Source organism: Arvicola amphibius, chromosome 6, assembly GCF_903992535.2.
Source record: "Arvicola amphibius chromosome 6, mArvAmp1.2, whole genome shotgun sequence".
In the NCBI taxonomy this organism is placed as follows: domain Eukaryota; kingdom Metazoa; phylum Chordata; class Mammalia; order Rodentia; family Cricetidae; genus Arvicola; species Arvicola amphibius.
This window is the reverse complement of record NC_052052.2, coordinates 5214552-5233018: the sequence shown is the minus strand read 5'-3', so window position 1 is coordinate 5233018 and position 18467 is coordinate 5214552. Positions and strand designations below refer to the sequence as shown.

The 18467-nt window shown below is 46.6% G+C and overlaps 1 protein-coding gene across 1 annotated transcript in view; it reads right to left on the bottom strand.

Annotated features, from left to right (window-relative positions):
• Camta1 (calmodulin binding transcription activator 1) overlaps positions 1-18467 on the bottom strand; it is an 811989-nt gene that overhangs the window by 9469 nt on the left and 784053 nt on the right. The window contains exons 13-22 of the mRNA XM_038333569.1: positions 15030-15226; positions 14576-14654; positions 13643-13958; positions 12746-12930; positions 9909-10096; positions 9257-9503; positions 8218-8289; positions 6539-6559; positions 5123-5316; positions 4122-4196 (exon numbers count right to left, since the gene is read on the bottom strand). Of these exons, the coding sequence (XP_038189497.1) occupies positions 4122-4196; positions 5123-5316; positions 6539-6559; positions 8218-8289; positions 9257-9503; positions 9909-10096; positions 12746-12930; positions 13643-13958; positions 14576-14654; positions 15030-15226 (1574 nt within the window). The remainder of the gene's footprint in view (positions 1-4121; positions 4197-5122; positions 5317-6538; positions 6560-8217; positions 8290-9256; positions 9504-9908; positions 10097-12745; positions 12931-13642; positions 13959-14575; positions 14655-15029; positions 15227-18467) is intronic.

Here is an 18467-nt window from a genome sequence, read left to right as displayed (position 1 = left end):
GATGTTATGAAATTCTAGCTTCCCATGCATGAGTGTGAGTCTTCGAGTTCATGGCAGAATGCAGCAGGCACTAGAGAAATTAAAGTAGGGACTCCAGCTGGCACTGAGATCACCTTTAGAAAATGTGCTATTGACAATGATCACCGCGGACATACCCGAAACTAACAAGCTTCAAAAGTGCGTAAGCAACCCCTTCTAAAAAAAGGTCCGTTCCTTTCAGCAGGCTCTACGAACCGTATTTAACATGCACGCTACTACCCCCGAGTTAAACTGAGTGCTAGGTCATGCACCTGTCTTCCTGGAGGGGTCGTTGTCATGTCTGCTGAAAACAAGTGTTATCTGTGTATGCAGTGGATGAGGTGGAGCCTTGTCTACTTCAGGCACAGATATCGCCGAGAGGCTCTACCACATGGGACCTGAATGCTCTTTTCAAATGGCAAACAACTCTCTAACATTAGAGTGGGAACCGCTGAAGTTACCAGCATAGCTGGGTTTCTGGTTTTGTTTCCAAGTTTCTCCTTCAGCAGCTATTCATAGTTGGCTTGTTTTATTTCTGATTTTAAAGCAGTCACAACTGTTCTACACATAAGTCACTACTCAGGAAAAACTTGTAAAAACTCATTGTCATATCAAGTAGGCGAGGCAGCAGCCTGGAGAGGCTGACAGAGGTAACCTCCATGCAACACTGATCTAGTGTCCTCTCAAGTGTTACGTAAGAAAAAGTTACCAAAGTTTACTCAGGTTCCAGTTCAACGCTGTGAGCTTTATGAAGGTTTCCTGTGCCTTACAATGCGTTTCAGCTGCACTCGCCGATGCTCCTGTGCCTATCTGCAAACTGGGACTGTATTCTCAGACCTCGGGAACACTGGCAATGTCTACTGCCTACCTAGTCAAGACACTGTCCTTAAAACACAAATGCTTCTGGAGCAGCCACTCCCAGACGTGACACGGAATCTTTCGGCTCAGATCGCTCACACGTTTTCATCAGTAACTGCAGTTCAGTGCTGCACATCCGGCGAGCCTTCTGTGTACGCTCAGTGTCCTAGGCGGGCTCTGAAGGGCAGCGCTGCAGCTTCACTTTCCTCACAGCACAAGGGCAGAGTGATTTAAAAACTGAACTTTAGGGGCAGGGTGACAGGGAAGTAGTATCTATAATTTTTTTTTTTTTTTAAAAAGCCTAGTACTTCCTAATGGGCTTTTTTGCCTTAGAAGTTTTGAGAAAACGAAAGTTGAGGAAAAGATGTAGCCCGGTATTGTAATTACAAAACCACTTGCTAAATTTTCCTTGTAATACAGCCTCATGTAAGCAGGAAGGCCTGTGTGGAAGGCACTCCACCTGGTCTGAGCATGCCGGGCAGCGGTCTCAAAAGGTCCCTCCCTCACACTTCCTCATGCATATGAACCTCTACCTTAAGTGACTGCTCTCCTGTTGCATAAAACAGCAGTGTTAGTAGTCAGGGTTAGTTTGTATTGTATTTTTCATTCAGAATGGATGTGAAACTTACTGGCAAACCTACGCTGCAGCCCCATGCAAGCAAGCAAAAAGCAAAATATTGAAAATGGAAGATAAGGAGAAACTGGCTAGCAGGCAGCTAAACTCACCCTTTTGTACAGCCTATGGTCCACCAGGGGGCTTTAGACAGTAAAACAACACCAGAGAGCTATTAGCACGTGAGGGTCACAGCAGAAATCTTAGCAATAGCTTTATGTCAACCAAAGAGACTACCAAGTGTTTTCTTCAGTGGGGAAGGAAGAGAAGGGTGATGGCAGGGAATGTGAAATGAGCAGGAAGAAAACCCATCAACTTGCTTTTAAAAACCACTGGGGGGTCACATGACTTAGAAATGGGACACCTGCCGATTTCTGAGGCCACTGTCTACCTACCTTGTTGAGAGGGTACCACGAAGTTTTCTATTTAATACAGACTGTAACGCTTCTAACAGACAATAACCATGGCAGTGCTGCTCTGGAAGCAGTGCTAAGAAACCAGAATGGTCTGCACACATCCAGGGAAAACACAAGTTAAAATAACCCTTTAGGAGAGAGGTCGAGGGCTTCACCACGCTCCTTAATGAAATATGCTAAATGAACACACAAAAATGGAGAATAATACACACTTCACAGCCAATATGCAAAGGCTCCTGCTGTTGGCTTGTACAATTTTCTATCATCTGAACCACAGAAGGCCAACAAAAGAGCAACAGTCTTTATTTTGCTACAAACTGTGAGCAGACACAGCCCCAAACCTGATGCTCTCTTCACAGCAGACCCTGCCAGCCCCACTGGTTAGGGCAGAAACTCAAGACAGGTGAGACATTCGGCAAATTCCTCCCAGCAACTCAGAGGTAAGAGCAGGGTTCCTCTGACCAGCTTACCCTAGGAAGCAGTCTTTTATCAATCCTATTTTCAATATCTTCCTCATTCAATTCACCCACTGTAAACACAGACCACACCCTCAGAAGGCACACACACTGGAAACTCAGAGAAGGGTTTCAGCAGCTTTTGCCTACACTCCTTTTCTCATGTGCATTTGAACTCAACACAGCCCAGTTTAACCTTCAAATGTTCTTGGAAACGGCCTCAAGAGCAACATCCGGATCTGGACCGGATGAGCCAGCCTCATGAAGTAGAGCAGTGACTGCACAGGGCTAGGTCTACCACTCTCTGTGCTGGACAGTCTTGGGGACTCTCATTCGACAGGCAAAAGAAAGGGGGGGACAGTGACCACGTGAGGGTATGAGGAAAAGAACCTGGGGAGCTCAAAGTATTTTCCCAACTGAAGAAACTCAGCTGTCCTATCAGGTTGTGAGTGCACAACTGCTAACTGAAACACAGGGCGTAATAGCAGAGACAGGAGATGGACTCTGGGAAAACATGCAGAATCGCTTTCGTTATGTGAAGAACACTCTATAGTTTACTATCCCTTTCCTGCCAGGACTTCCTCAGTCAGCTTATTCACACTGGTATTTCATGTGCTAGCTCCTGGGGCGGGAGCAGGAGAGGATGGTGGTGGTGGTGGTGGAGGTGAAACTTGATCCAAGGCAGGGAAGACAGCATCCATGATGATGAAGACATGATGTCCCGTGTTCCATCTAGAGACTGCCTGGCATCTTAACACTTACTCTTTAAGGTTTTATGCATGTTTCTTTCTATAGTCACACAGATGTGTCTGTGTTGACTTAAGTAAGAGTTTAAATTCCCAGTTAAACTTCAAGCAAGTCTCAAGGGCAAAGTATTTCAAATATCAGCAACTTAAATGGCTGTAGGAGTAAGAAAAGCTGAAGTGGAAGCTCTGACATGAAACTGAACGCAAGGCTTTCGGGATGGCTAAACAGGAGAGAGCAGGCAGCACAGAGCCGGCTCGTCTGCTGCTCTCAACTGCACAGCTCCTGGTGCCTGGGAAACACCACACTACACGGAGGAGGGGAGTCTCGTGCAGCTCCAGCGGCCACTGTTACAGACTCCTGACTTGGTCTACGGAGAGAAAGCGAGGTTCCTCTCCAGCTCCAGAAGTCTCAGTCTTCACCAAGAAAGCTCCCATCTGAAGAAAGACTCCTCCAGCATGGCTCCATGAGAAGATGCTCTATCCTCTGTGTTCCCTGCTCTCACCTTGGACCAAATCAGACTGGCTCTCTGTGGTCAACTGAACGGAAATGCTATCTTCTACATGTCCAGCAGAGGGCACCAACTGCTTAGTGGAACTTCCACAGGCAAAAAACTAGATGGCATTTAAGTGTCTTTTTTCTTTTCTCCTTGATTTTCTGTGTGGATGTCTATTAGCAGAGTAAACACACAGTGAAGCCCATAATGCAAACTGGCATATGAGTTAAAGAGGTTAAAGAGAAATTCGAACTAAAAGCTAAGTCCAAGTAAATTACATGCACGCCCAAATCAAAACAGGAAGACATGGATTGGGGTCTCCATGGTCAGACACACACCTTCTCAAATCGTTCCAGCCCAAGTGGCAGCGCCTAGAGTTCTACCACCCTGGTATGACTGGAGTGCTTACCCCACGCTTGCTGTAGGTCACTAGCACTACACAGAGCCAGCCAATGGCTAGGAAGGTCGGGGCTGTTTGGTTACTATTGATGAGCACAGTGAGAGATAAGGACTTGGTGTACCTGTGACGACAGCGACGTAGAAACCTCATTATTTTTCGAGCAGCTTGGTCCTGCTTTTTGGTCAGCAAACTGCTCCTGAAAAAGCCAAAACATTATCGTCACAAGAAAGGTTCCATAAAGCTTATAGCGCAGACACTGAGAAGTGTTCTGATTTACAGGCCAGGAGACTTCCAGTTAAACGGTTTGTGTCACACGTGCAACTGCAAAGCACACGCTGCTCCTGCAGTGACTCTCCCACACCTTTTGTTTTCTGTGTCAGAGCCAGCGTCTCCTGTATCTCAGGCTGGCAACCCCCCAGTGCTTTTCCTGCCTTCATCTCCCAACTGCTGGGACTACAAGCATGTGCTACCTTGACCAGTTTATGTGATGTCGGATATGAGCTCAGGGCTTTGTGCATGCTAGGCAAGCACTCTGCCAACAGAGCTATGGCCCTCTCCCAAGTTTTAAGGAGGCAATATTAAGATTAAAGTCAAGAGGATCCCTCCATATGCTCTTACAACATATGCCTGTCTGTCTGGGGTAAGACAGGGGTTTGCTGTGTAGGCTAGGCTGGCCTCTAACTCATGATCCCCGACGCAGCCTCTGGAGTTTTGGGATTACAGGTGTGTACCACCATAACCAGGTCTTTCCCAGTTGTTTTCTTTTGGTGAAAATAAGCCTTCTGGCAGCAGCCAGACCTCCTCAGTGTAGGAATTAAGTCGTCACCGAGCTTTAAGTACTCTTTCCGAGTAATTAGTGAGTTCAGAACATTGCAGAATGATGCCTCGTTAAGTATAAATTTTAGTTCTGACACATTTTAACTTATACTGAAGTTAGCCAGTGACATTCAAGTAACAACATTTGGCAGTTACAGAAAGGATCTCAGAGAGAGAGAACACCACAGGTATTGCTAGACAAAGCCACAACACCTGGAGTAGCTGGAGACAGAGCTGCTGCCACGTCTCAGGCCCTGCACCATGCCAGGCAGGTCTTCCCCCGCGCCTTGCAGGCACGTGGCCCACCTAAGCTTTTGCTGCACGATGACCGCTGTCCTGCGGGCTGGCCGTCTTCTGCCGCACTTCTTGTAACTCCGGTAGAAGTTCTGGATCAGCACTGCAGCACGCCGGCTCTGCTGGAACCGTTTCTGCTCATAGTAACTTCGGAATTTGCTCTGGATGAGGATGGCCGCCTGGGTCATCTTTTTGTAAAGTGCATACTGCAGGGGACACAGAAGAACAGGACAATAACAACAGGAGCCAAAAGTCCTCTGAGCTCAGGAGGTAAGAACCCCTCCTTCCTAATCTCATCTTTGATGGGCTGACTCCAAAACTCCAACAGCTATCTTCCATCTAGTGTTCCAAAATAGAATGAACCACTCTCAGGACAGCCTGCAGGCAGCACGGCATGTCCATCCTCAGACAGCATCTTATTCTGCCTCTCCTGATGATTTCTAGTATACTTAAGACACTTGAGTCCAAAACAATTAGAATGTAACATTTAAGCAGTGTTTTAAGATGAGCATTTGCTATCCAATTTGGTATTGCTTTAACCCTTACTATGTCTCCTGACTCTACTCATTCTGTACCATCTAGCAGTCAGCACCTCTTTCTAACCAATTTGCTCCATGCCAAGTTCCTAATGGAGCTACAAAGTCCCAAATACAAGGCTTATCATGAAACGCTGACACCTTTAAGCCATTTCACCCTGCAAAAGATTAATACTCATTAGACCCACACAGTGGCCATGCAATGACCTTGGAAAGCTGCCAGAGTTGTGAGCTGCTTAGGAGCCAGTGGCAGAGGCCTTCAACCCAACATGCTCCACAGCCACATATCTGAGAAAAGAAGGCCCGGTGGCCAGGCTTGGTTCTCAACCAGTCTCAAGTTTATAACACAGTGAAGTCACATGAAGAAGGCAACTTACTATCATAAGGGGACAAACTACTCAGAACCCCACCCTCCATGTCTAACTGCACCCTTAGCTGTGCCATAACACAAGGGAAGGAAACTGACTTCTCAGAATGACCAAAAAGCAAATCACTCTGATCTCTTCTGACCTGCTTTACATTCATTTCCACCCAACCAAAAGTCCTTTAAGGTAAGAACACTGCGTCCTAGGGAGAGTCTGTTAAGTCTCCTCATTTTGGCCTGACGATAGAGCATGTTCTGGTCCTTGGGATCACCATGAAGCCCACCACAGAAATACGGTATTTGCTTAATATTAACTAGGTTCAAAGTCACTGATCTGGTGGACCGACATGGCCATAAAAATGTCCACCTACTATCAAAGCCCAAGCCAAGTCTACTAGAAAATTCACAGGTCCCCAAGGAAAGATGTGGTATGGCTAGGTGGCCTGGCAAAGAATGTGTGTTTGGTGACGGGTGTGCAGTCTGTGACTCTGGTGGAATGGTCTGTGAGAGGACTGGGTGTAGCATTACCTTCAAGGCTATCCATGTCAGCTTGGGGAGAAACAGAAAATACAATACTGTTAGATTACCGAATACAGGAAACAAACCAAAAGCCCAAAATCAGTACAACTCCCAACCAAAACCAAAACCAAAGAAAAGGCAGCCTGGCTATATTACTGCCTTCTGCCTTCTAAAATATCAGTCTCAAGTGTCACCATTTCCAAAGATAACCCCTTCCATCTCCCTAGTCACAGGTGACATTTACTCAGCAGGGATTTTTCTTTCTTTCTTCTTCTTCTAAGACGTACCTGTTGTCATCACAGACTCTAACCCTCTTGTCTGTGTGCACCGTCTAGTGCTAAGCTGAAGCCTGTTCACTGATCTGAGACAGAGGGCTGCGGTGTCAGCGTTTGCACAATAAACCTTCAGTGTCTGGGATCTCAGACTCGACAGCTAGAGCTGGAGCCCTTGCTTTTCTGCCCACTGACAAAGTCTAAAGGAGAAGCTTGAAAAACAAAAGAAAAAAAAAAACCCCAAACCCCAGCAATTCTTACATTAGAAACTAAAGTTCCAAGTCTGAAGAACATGGGGCCCCAAATTTCTCTGCAATTATTATACATCTTAGTATAATACCCTTTTTATGTAGAATGTAAAGCTTAGCCAAAACCCAATAAAATATGGCATTCTAAATTATTTTACAGAACTGACAGCGTGTGTGTACATGCCTGTGCATGCATTTATGTGTGTATAATAGTTGAGCCCAGGATGGCCTTGAACTTCCCATCTTAGTCTTTGAATGCTGGGACTGGAGACTTGTGCCACTGTTCCAAGTAACATGACCAAATTTTAACATAGAAACTGGTCTAACCTTAATAAGGAAAGTTTCAGTATTTTTTTATTATTTTTTTAAAGATTTATTTATTTATTATGTATACAGTGGTCTGCCTGCGTGTATACCTGCAAGCCAGAAGAGGGCACCAGATCTCATTACATTGCAGAATGCTGTAAGCCACCATGTAGTAGCTGGGAATTGAACTCAAGACCTTTGGAAGAACAACTCTTAACCACTGAGCCACCTCTTCAACCCAATTTTTAGTATTTTATAACCACCTCGGTATCTATAAACTAACATTTCTCTAAGCCTGCTTCTTCATCTGTGAATGGAAATAAAACTTTCTGCTTAGAGTAGCTATGAGAGGGCTATGGTGCTCCTGGAAGACCGGCATACATATACCCTGCCCCTCGATGCAGTGCGGCTACCCCACAAGCTGTACTGTGCAACATGATCTCTGTGAGCAAGGCCTGCCTGCTGTCATTTGTGTCTCTGTTAACTTGGTGGCAGAATGCTGTTTTCTTTTCCTCTGGTTCTTTTCTTTCTTTTTGTGATTTATTTATTATACATACAGTGTTCTGTACTGCATGTATGTCTGCAGGCCAGAAAAGGGACCAGATCTCATTACAGATGGCTGTGAGCCACCATGTGGTTGCTGGGAATTGAACTCAGAACCTCTGGAAGGACAGAGAGTGCTCTCAAACGCTGAGCCATCTCTCCAGTCCTTCCTTTGGTTCTTAATCAAAACAATTCAAAGCAGGCCTTTGCTATCAAGAGTTGGATGTGGTGCTTTTAGCCAAACTGTAAAGCAGCATCCTCTGAGGCCTGGGCCGGTGGACAGGTGCTGTTTCCTCCTGTGACACAGAGCTCAGTTTACCTGCTTGTACTTTCTGTAACAGCGCTGAATGACGGCAGCGGCCACTTCCTGCTGTTCCCGCAAGGGTCTGCCCTGAGAGGTAAAGTGAGGGGGAGATCAGCAACGGCTAACGTAAGAACTGTCAACATACACAGATTAAACCTTTACTCCAAGAAATAAAATCCCAGGTTGACTAAACTGCATTGACAATGATCATTACGAATTAAGAAAAATGAAAACAAAACAAAACAAAACAAAACAAAAAGCTGGGTGGTGGTGGCGCACGCCTTTAATCCCAAAATATGGGAGGCAGAGGCAGGCGGATCTCTATGAGTTCGAGGTCAGCCTGGTCTACAAAATGAGTTCCTGAACAGGATACAAAGCTACGCAGAGAAACCCTGTCTTGGGGTGGGGGGGGAGGAATGAATTTACAGAATAAATCAACTATTTTTGCTTTTTAAAAATCAAATCATATTGGATGTTAGGAGGTCTAAAAATATGCATTTAAGAGTTCTCCAGGACAGGCTCTAAAAAAGCTGCAGAGAAACCCTGTCTCGAAAAACCAAAAAAAAAAAAAAAAAAAAAAAAGAAAAAAGAGTTTTTTTTTTTTTTTTTTTTTTTTTAACAAAATAGGCATTGTGATACTCATCGTCCAGGCTCCAGGCAGTCTTTCCTAATAATTCTCTTCTGTCCTTTTTTAACACCTTTGGGCAGAGTGGTCAGACTCCTTTAGGAATATGCAGAAGGTGACCAAGTCCCACCTAGCTCCCAACCCCAATAAAAAGCACACACAGAAGTTTCAAGACTGAGTTCCCAGGGCTCAGGGGCAGCCCACAATCCTCAGGATCTGACTTATGATTTAGGTCATAAATCCCTTGTGGCTGAGGTGTCATTTATCAACAATAAGATAATGACAGCCGTCCTGCTGGCTTTATTTGACCAAAACTCCTGAATGTTATTATGGTAATAATACAACATAACATAAAGTCTTCCAATAAACATTTTATCAAACCACAAGCCACAGGGAAGAGGGACTGGGATGGAGACAGCCCTGTTTTACCTTGTATTTCCGGAAGGCTGTCTGGACAAGCCTGGCAGCTTCGTAGAGTTCTCTCTGCTCATGGTCGGACAGCGTGAGCTGAGCAAGCTCATTCTCTACCTTCTCACTGGTGGATGCGCTCAGGAATTCTGACCAGTCTGCTGCCGAGGGAAGGCTGGGTTTCTCAAAAGCCACTTCACTGACAGGTGAGCTTGCGGGGCTCAAGCTGGCATTAGAAGAAGGAGTTAGGGGCTCAGTGTATGCACTCCTGAAACAAAGAAAAGGACAAGACAGTTAACAGCTACTCGCATCATCCATTACCTGCGAACTGATGAGACAAGGACAGGATCTACCTGAAGCCACCCGGGTCAGTCAGATATTGCAGTCACACGCAACACTTTGGCTGCACCTCAGTTACGTTCATACCGAGCACCTATTATCAATTTAGCACTGTGCTGAATACTAAGGCCAATAAGGACACTAGCATGCCTCCAAGAAACTTGCCCTGAAGCAGGCGATATGGGGAGGACGTAATAGAGGAGAAAAGGCAGAGCCAGGGTTTGGAAGTGGCGTGAGGCCATGTGCCCTCCTGGGAACGTCTCTTTACTTGGCCTCCAGTTAAATCCAGGACTTTAATCTCGGCAGAGAATCCCAGACCCCAAATCTTCCTAACCTGATGTGGGCAGCACTGGGCAGACGGTCAGCATCAGCGAGGTAACTGGCCAGCCAGCTCATGGTACTGCTAATGGTGGCGGGATCTGTTCTCTCCAGGGCCGAGGACTCCATGGGCACAAAGTTCTCCTGCTTGATTCGGTCTGGTGTAGCCTCAATGATGTGCTCCGCCAAGGTCATCATGTTCACCTGCACCAGAGGCCAAGAACACCGAGCTCAGAGACCTTCAACCCGTTTCACTGCCACCCTTGCCTTGTAAAGGAGAATGCAGGCGGGGCAGGGAAGTGGGGGGGACAGCCAGTTTATGCCTCAATCCGATGTACTCAAACAGCATTTAAAGTCAGTCCGTGACTCACCCGGAGACCTGATTATCTCCTAATCATAGTTTGGCCTCACACCTTGGTCACGTCTTAGAGAACTTCTGTCTTGGGCCCACTGTCTACTCTCAGCAGCATGAAGCAGTTAAGGACCCACCTCCTATCTTGGAGGGGGGTGTGTGTGTTTCAGGTAAACCATCATTTTAATTAAAAAATATTATTATTTATGTGCTTGCACGTGTCTTCTACCATGTGGTCCTGGAGACCAAACTCAGGTCATTAGGCTTGAAGGCAAGCACCTTTACCTGCTGTGCTGTTTTGTCAGCCCTAAATATTCATTATTTTTAACTCTGTGTGTGTGTGTGTGTGTGTGTGTGTGTGTGTGTGTGCGCGTGCGCGCAGGCATGTCTGTGTGTACACATGTGAGAGCAGGTGAAGACACAGAAGACACCAGAAGAGGGTGTCGTGTCCCCTGGAGCTGGAGCTGTGAGGTACCCAGCATGGATACAGGGAACCAAATTAGGTTCTCTGCAAGATCTGTACTTATGACTGGAGATATGGTCTCATCTTTTCAAAATTCTTTACATACTTCTTAAAAATTAGAGTTAAAATGCAACAGTTTAGGTTTTCACCAGATACTCTGGCCTCCAGCAAGTCCATGTTCTGAAGGGAAGTTCACAAGGCCAGAAAGGCTGATCTCCTATCGGGAAGGCAAAATTCTGGGACTGCAATCAGATGTGGGTGGGTGATTCAAGGGGACGTGGGAGCTGAGGAAGAAGCAAGGCTGACCTAAGACCTTTCTGATCAGCCGACAGCTATCTAAAGTTGGCTGAACTGATTTTATAATCTAAAGATCAGAACTCAAAAACACCCACAAAACCCATTTTAAATATTTGCTTAACATAATTTTTCAAATTTACATCAATGAGCAACTGTCTATGACTGTCTCCAGAAAGGTTTAAGAGGAGAGAAGGATCCACTCTGAATGGATGGCATCATCCCACAGGCTGGGGTCACAGACTGAGTAAACACACAGCAAGGAGCACCAGCACCCAGTCTGCTCCTGACTACCCCTCATGCCACACCTCCCTACCACAATGGACTATACCTTGAGACTGAACCAGAAATACCACCCCCCTTCCTTCACTCAGCTGGCTTCATTATGCCTAAGTAGAAAAGTAATTAATACAGGTTCCAACAGGAATTGTCCACACCAAGGACTGGGCAGACTGTACCAGGCAGGGCAGAGCCAGCTGCCTGTTTGTGTAATTAGAGCTTAGGCCACTGCAGCTACGTGCATCCCTTCATTTTGTCCACGACTACTTCTGTCCTCCTACAGCAGATCCAACAGTTACAACAGTGTCTGTATGAACCACAAAGCCTAAAAAGAGTCACCAACTTTTTTTTGGTCTACAACATTATTTGACTAAGGCTGGGCATGGTGGGACACACATCTAGCCCCAGCTCCTTGGGAGGCAGAAACGGGAGGATTCTAAGTTTGACACCAGCCTGGGGAGCTTAATGAGACTAGGTCTTGAGATGAAATTTAAAAGGGGCTGAGGATTGTACTCAGGAGAGTGTTTCCTAAACAACATTATGTGATTTAACTTGGCTGGCATCCTCCTGGCTACATGGCTGTTGGTAAATCAGTGGTGGGGTCTCCCATCCACTAGGAGCAGGGTGGTAATAAGCAAGCATGTGTCCTTCACAGAACACCAGAGAGACAGACAGCTCCCCCAGGGTGCAATGCTCAGGAGTGACTCAGCAGTTACTTCCCTGCACCTGCTGGCAGGGAAACAGCCTTCCCACTCCAGCATCACTCCCTAGGCGTGGGTGTCCTCGAGTCTTCCTTTCGCTTTGGGTTGCATCAACAAGAATCTGGAAACAGAGATGGCCATCCCATGTTCTCTGGTTGCCCCTTTTGACTGCCTCTGTGATTCTGAATTGACAGACTTTGTCTTAATCGCCTGATGCCTCGTTTTGTCTACAGGTTCAGTGCCCTCAGGACCTGTGCTTCCTATGTTCATTACAAGGGCATCCAGCTATGAGCCCTAGAGGTATTTCACTACACACCATGTGAGCGTCAAGCCACAGATGTCCTTCACAATGGCTGGATGACGGCCGTGCTAGTCAGTCAGTCACTCAGATAATCCAAATCCTGTCTGCAGGCTTCCTTGCTGGCTATTTTTAGGGCCTTGCCTCTATTACAACCAGTACTGAAAATGGGGGAGCTGTCCTTTTGGATGCAAGGAAGCAGGAGACTCATTAGAGGGTTGTAGTTGAGTTCTGAAAAGGTTGGTACCGAGAGGCTTTGATGAGGACCTGTGGTCAGGCCCTATTCACGGTGCCCAGGGTAAGCAGACACTCCCCCAAGCGAGACCAGATTGCAAACCCTTCCTGGTTGGAGGCGGGGGGACCAGGGATCTGGGGGATGTACAATTACATGACTTTCAAAAGTGAACCTAACGTTCATAGCCACAATGAGGTTCTAGCTTCTGCAGGCTTACCTGATGAATCTTACCTGAATATCATCCATAGGCTGGGGGCATTCCTCGCTCTCTGCACTATCCCGGTAGGCCCCCATCTCTGTGTTCACCACCTCTCGGTTAGCCATCATCAGGACACTCATTGGTTCCCTCGGACGCACCTGAGAAGGCGCCGCGTCCTTTACTACACTGGTCCCCTTCGGATTTCCAGTCACCTGCACTGTAGACACACCAATGTAAAGATCTTTGGAACTCCACTTTACTACAGGCTGAGGTGCAGAGGCTTGGAATGCTGCCGACTCTGGAGCGGGAGGGGAGGCTTCCCGGCTGTAGTCCCTCACTCCTTCACTGGGGCTGATTGTTTCAGGGGAGGACTGCTTAGAACTAGGGCTCTGCTTCCTGATATTTGGCTGCTCCAGACTCAGTGCAGTGCAAAGCAGTTTCTCCTGCCTTGCCTGGAAGGACTCGGGGTTCAATTTATGCTTTTTGGGAGCTGGATAATCTTTGTGGCTCTCACTGCTGTAGTAATTAGAGGGTTCAGACCGAGGTCTTCTCAGATCTGAAAAGTACAGTAGAAAGGACAGTCAGGACATGTGACGAAAGCAGAACCCTAAAGAACCAACACGTTATGCCTGACAGATAAGAAGTGCGAAGCTGGAGCGCAAGACACATCCCTGAGCTGTCGTTACTCCCCAGCAGCACTGCCTGTGCTTAGATAATCCTCCACCGGGTGTGCGTCCTGTACAGACTTTCCATACTGGGAGGGGCATTCGCTATTTTAAAAGGAAAATCAGAAACACTATGGAACCCTCCCCTTGCCACCAACCCTTAAAAGTATGTGGGTATTCTACAGACTCTCTTCTAAGGGAAGCTGCGGAAAGCCAATGAGGAAGCTGGCCAAGTTCCGAGATGAAACCCTTGTGAATTTGTACCTGGATTGGTGCTTGCAATGACGGTGACTCCTTTGGGTATTTCTGGAGAGCTCATGGCCTCCCTGTGCCACTGGGCCATCCAGTTGTCTGTGCTTGGCTCTTCGCTCGGGGCACAGTGGATCCTGGGGGTCTGTCCCAGCTGGGCCTGCTCGTCTCTTTGCAGGTGCTCCAGACACTCTGCTAACTTCACATGGCCCCTCGACCTGGCAATTCCCAAAGGCAGCCTTCCCAGAGAGTCTGGGATGGAGATGGCGCGGCGGTCCCATTTGTACAGCACCACTGCCGCTTCCAAGTGCCCTAGGGCACAAGCCCACATCTGAGAGTAGGGGAGGCAGAACAAGAAACTCAGCAAGAGGCCAAAAACACACTTCACTGTTGCTGTTGCTAGCAGCGGATCTGCAAGTCTTTTCAGCAATCTCAGTGGGGCCATTACAGTCGCCTCTAACAAATGCCTGATTCCAGTGGGAAGGAAGAGTGTGCATGTCTGACAGTCTCCAGAGTTTAAAAATTCACTTTGCCAAATCAGTTTAGAATTTATCTTTGTATTTCTTTTTTTCCCAGAAAGAGTCTTATACAGCCCAGACTGGCCTTAATTCACTGTGCAGTCAAGGGTGGCCCTGAACTTTTAAACCTCGCGCTTCCTCCCCAAAAACTGATGTTAGAGGCCTGCACCATCATACCCTATTTTGTATCTCATCACTGGGGTCCAGAGTCCCTTTGCCAGTCCAGAGATGGTCAAAGACTATATTATAAACAAGCCTCTTCCTCCTCCACCTCCCCGAGACAGGGTTTCTCTGTGCAGCCCTGGATGTCCTAAAATCACTCTGTGAACCAGGCTGGCTACAAACCCAGAGATCTGCCTGCCTCTGCCTCCCAAACGCTGGGATTAAAGGTGTGCACCACCAACGCCTGGCTAACAAGCCTATTCCTTACCAGAGGAGTACAGGAGAAGTGGTCCACATTCAGGGGGTCAACTTCTAGTTCCAAATCAATGCTGTCTGCATGCTTTGTGCTGTTGGGGATAGAGAGCACGGAGGTTACCACAGGTTAACCCATGAGAAAAGGAAATACTGGGATAACACAAAACCCATGAAAATAAAACCAAACTGGGCACCTAGCCATCTTGATATGAAGAAATGGGACTCTGGACTTCAAAGGTAGTTTGGATTCCACTTGACAGAAGCCCAAGGGGAACAAAAAGTCTGACATCTTGTATCTCACTCAGTAGTCTAGGGCACTAGACCACATGAACCTCTCAGGAACTGAACTGTTCTGGGGAAACGCCCTGGCTCACAGGCTATCACATGTACCAAATGACTGGACTCCTTCAGAAAAGCCCAGGAAACTGAGAAGTGAGGACAGCCGAGTCCTTTGCACCCGGCCTTACCGCCATTTGATGAGGGTCTGGATCAGGGTGGCATAGCCCTGGGCGGCAGCCAGGTGTAGGAGGGTCATTCCACGGAAAGTCTTCGAATGGATCAAATGCTTGGACTTGGCCCAGCAGGCTCGGCTCATCATCTTCTCACAGACCACAACCACACGACTCTCGAAGCAGCTCCCTAGGGTCCCGGTGCCTGCAGCACACTGTGTCATGAGAAAGGACACCTTACCCCCGAGGCCACACCAGAGAGACAATGACAGTTCACAGCCAGCAGAAACATAGTAACAGTGACAATAAATGTAAAGAAATAGAAGGGGATAGCAAGATTGCTCTGAGGGTAAAGGCTCCTGCTGCCAAGCCTGACGATCAGGATTGGATCCCTGGAAGCCACATGGTAAGTTGCCTTCTGGCCTAGGCATGTGCGCAGGGTTTCTCTGTAGCTTTGGTGCCCGTCCCGGAACTAGCTCTTGTAGACCAGGCTGGCCTCGAACTCACAGAGATCCGCCTGCCTCTGCCTCCCGAGTGCTGGGTTTAAAGGCGTGCGCCACCACCACCCAGCCATGCACACATTATTTTTAAGTTTCTCTGTGTGTGCGTGTATACATATATATGCATTATGAATGTGTGCCTGAGCACAGGTGTGTGCCTGAGGATGCTAGAAGAGGGTGTCGGGTTCCCTGGAACAGGACTTACAGCCAGTGATGAGCCACCTGACAAGGGTGCTAGGAACTGAAATAGGGTCCTGCATAAGAGTAGTATGAGGTCTTATCTGCTGAGCCGTCTTGCCAGCCCCTAATATATATATATATATATATATATATATTATTTATATATTTATTTATTTATATATTTATAATAGACATGCCAAAGGCCTCAACCGTACACAAAAACTTCATGCTGAGGAACGCCGACAGTGGGAGAGTGGGAGGGAAGAGTGTACCAGCTGGTGAAACGGTCAGCCCTGAACACAAGTTAACATGATATAAACCGAGCAGGTTGTATTTAGGAATTCGTATTTATGTATGTCTAGAGGCCATGAATTTGAAAGAGAATAAGCAGGGGCATATGGAAGGGTAACAATGAATATATATATATATATATACACATATATATATACATACATATACACACATACATATGTAAGTTCTATTTTACTGAAATGTTACATTTTAAAAAGAATTTTGTTTAAACCGAGATATAAAAGCAAAAATTATTATTATTACTGTTATTATTATTATTGTTAAAGACCAAGCAACAAGGAAACAGCACTCTGAAGCTGAGGTGCCAGGGCTCTCATCACTAACAGTCACAGTGACTGTGGCACACGGATGTGTCTCAGGAGACAACCCTAGCTGCTGCCCAGCAGGAGCAAACATCACAGGCAATAATTTGTTTTCATCTGGGTCACACTGACAGCTGATTCGTGCTTCTCTGGAAACCTAGTTGAGTCACTTCAAGGTATTTTTTCCTTTAGAAAAAAAATGCTTAAAACTATCCAAAAACTTTTTTTTATATGTTGGAGTGTTTGCCTGCATGTTCTGTGTATGTACCAGGTGTCCACAGAGTTACAGCTGGCTAGCCACCATGTGGGTGCTGGGAGCTAAACCCAGGTCCTCTGTGAGAGCAGCCCATGCTTTTAACCAATGAGCCATCTCCCTAGCCTTCAATTTTTTTTCATCTTTAAGGGATACTTGGTAAAGCATGAGATATGAGCCATAAGGGTTACTAATCATACGGGCCCACAGGAGATGAGTTCACCAACGCTGGCCACAAGAAAGGGATAAAATCAAGGCTGGTAACCACTGCAGCCCGAGTCTCGGACAGCAGTCTTATGTTCAACAAACGGCACGTCCAGCCGAATTCCCATTTCTGGTGTTACTGGGAATGCATTTACTTTTCTGGCAATAAATTCCATATAATCCAATTAGTACAAAAATAACATTGTTCCTCACTGCTCTTTATTTTTAAATATGGAAAACATGTTTCCAAAAATTAAAAAGGCAGCTGATGGATGCAATGCCATCCTCAGCCAGAGTTGTCAAAACATCCCAAAGATAGCGGGGCCATCCCAATACGCAGCAGGCTGCCTTGACCCAGGCAGACACCAGACAGACAACTTTATGGAGACATGGAGATCAACCAGTGAATGAATAGGGAGCATTTCCCATCAAACACAAACAGCCCTGTCCCTGCCATCATGTAGCAGATACCATCATCTACTGGAGAGCGAATCAACAGCATAACCCATAGTAGCTGTACTTGACACTGTATCAGGTCAAAGAGGGCCAATTGCCATGTGGCTGAGCCTGAAATATGGTAGACTGTCCCCTTTACACAGTGTTTGTATCTGAAAAGGATTTCATGGGAACTTCTTGTTTGGTCCTCAGATCAATTAAGCAAGGATTACTTGGTTTACAAAACTTAGCAGTGTCTGGTGGAGACAAAAGCCATATTTGCAGGGGTGTACACCTTTAATCCCAGTACTCAGGAGGCAGAAGCAGGAAGATCCCTTGATTCTACATCAGCCTGAACAACACGTGTGGTCTCTGTCACCAACTTCTGAAGATGGGGAAGTCAGAGAAAATCTGAGATTATGTTTTTGCTTTCATCTATTATTAATATTAAAAACACTGGTACTAGAGAGATGGCTCAGCAGGTAAGAGCACTGGCTGCTCTTGCAGAGGACCCAGTTCAATGACCAGAACCCACTTGATGGCTCACAACCATCTGTAAATCCAGCTTCACAGGGATCTGATGCCCCCCATCTGGTCTCTTTAGGTACTGCACGCACATGGTGCACATACATACAGGCACACATACACATACAGGCACACACATACAGACACAACATTCATGGACATAAAAATAAAATATTGCTAGTGTTTCATATTTACAAGGTTTCCAAACAAACAAACAAAATGTACTTTAAAAGAGGAAATTCTGCTGAGCATGGTGGTGATGTACACCTTTGACCCCGGCACTTCAGAGGCAGAGGAAGCAAATCTCTATGAATTTGAGGCCACTATGCTCTACATAGTGAGTTCCAGGCCAGTCAGGCTACATGGTGAGACCCTGTCTCAAAACAAAAGGAGAGGTATGGGAGGAGGGGGGGGGGAGAGAATTCTGAAAGGAAGCCATCCTTTACACTGAAGAGCAAGAAGGGGCTCCCTGCAGCTTTCAGGAAAGGACTCGGTAGTGAAGGCAAGAAATATCACCTGGTCCTCAATCTCAATCTCAGGGAGTCTTAAGAAATAGTTTATTCTCAACCTTTCTTAAAATAAAGCTCCTAGATGGAATGTTTTAAAGCGAAACTTGGTCACCACCCCGCACTTGGTCACGTGACACACTTGTACAGGTATGAGAACAGTACGTGTGGCTGGAAGGGACGGCCCATAGACAGAGGGGCTTGCCATCAGGCCTGTCAGCCTGAGTTCAGTCCCTGGA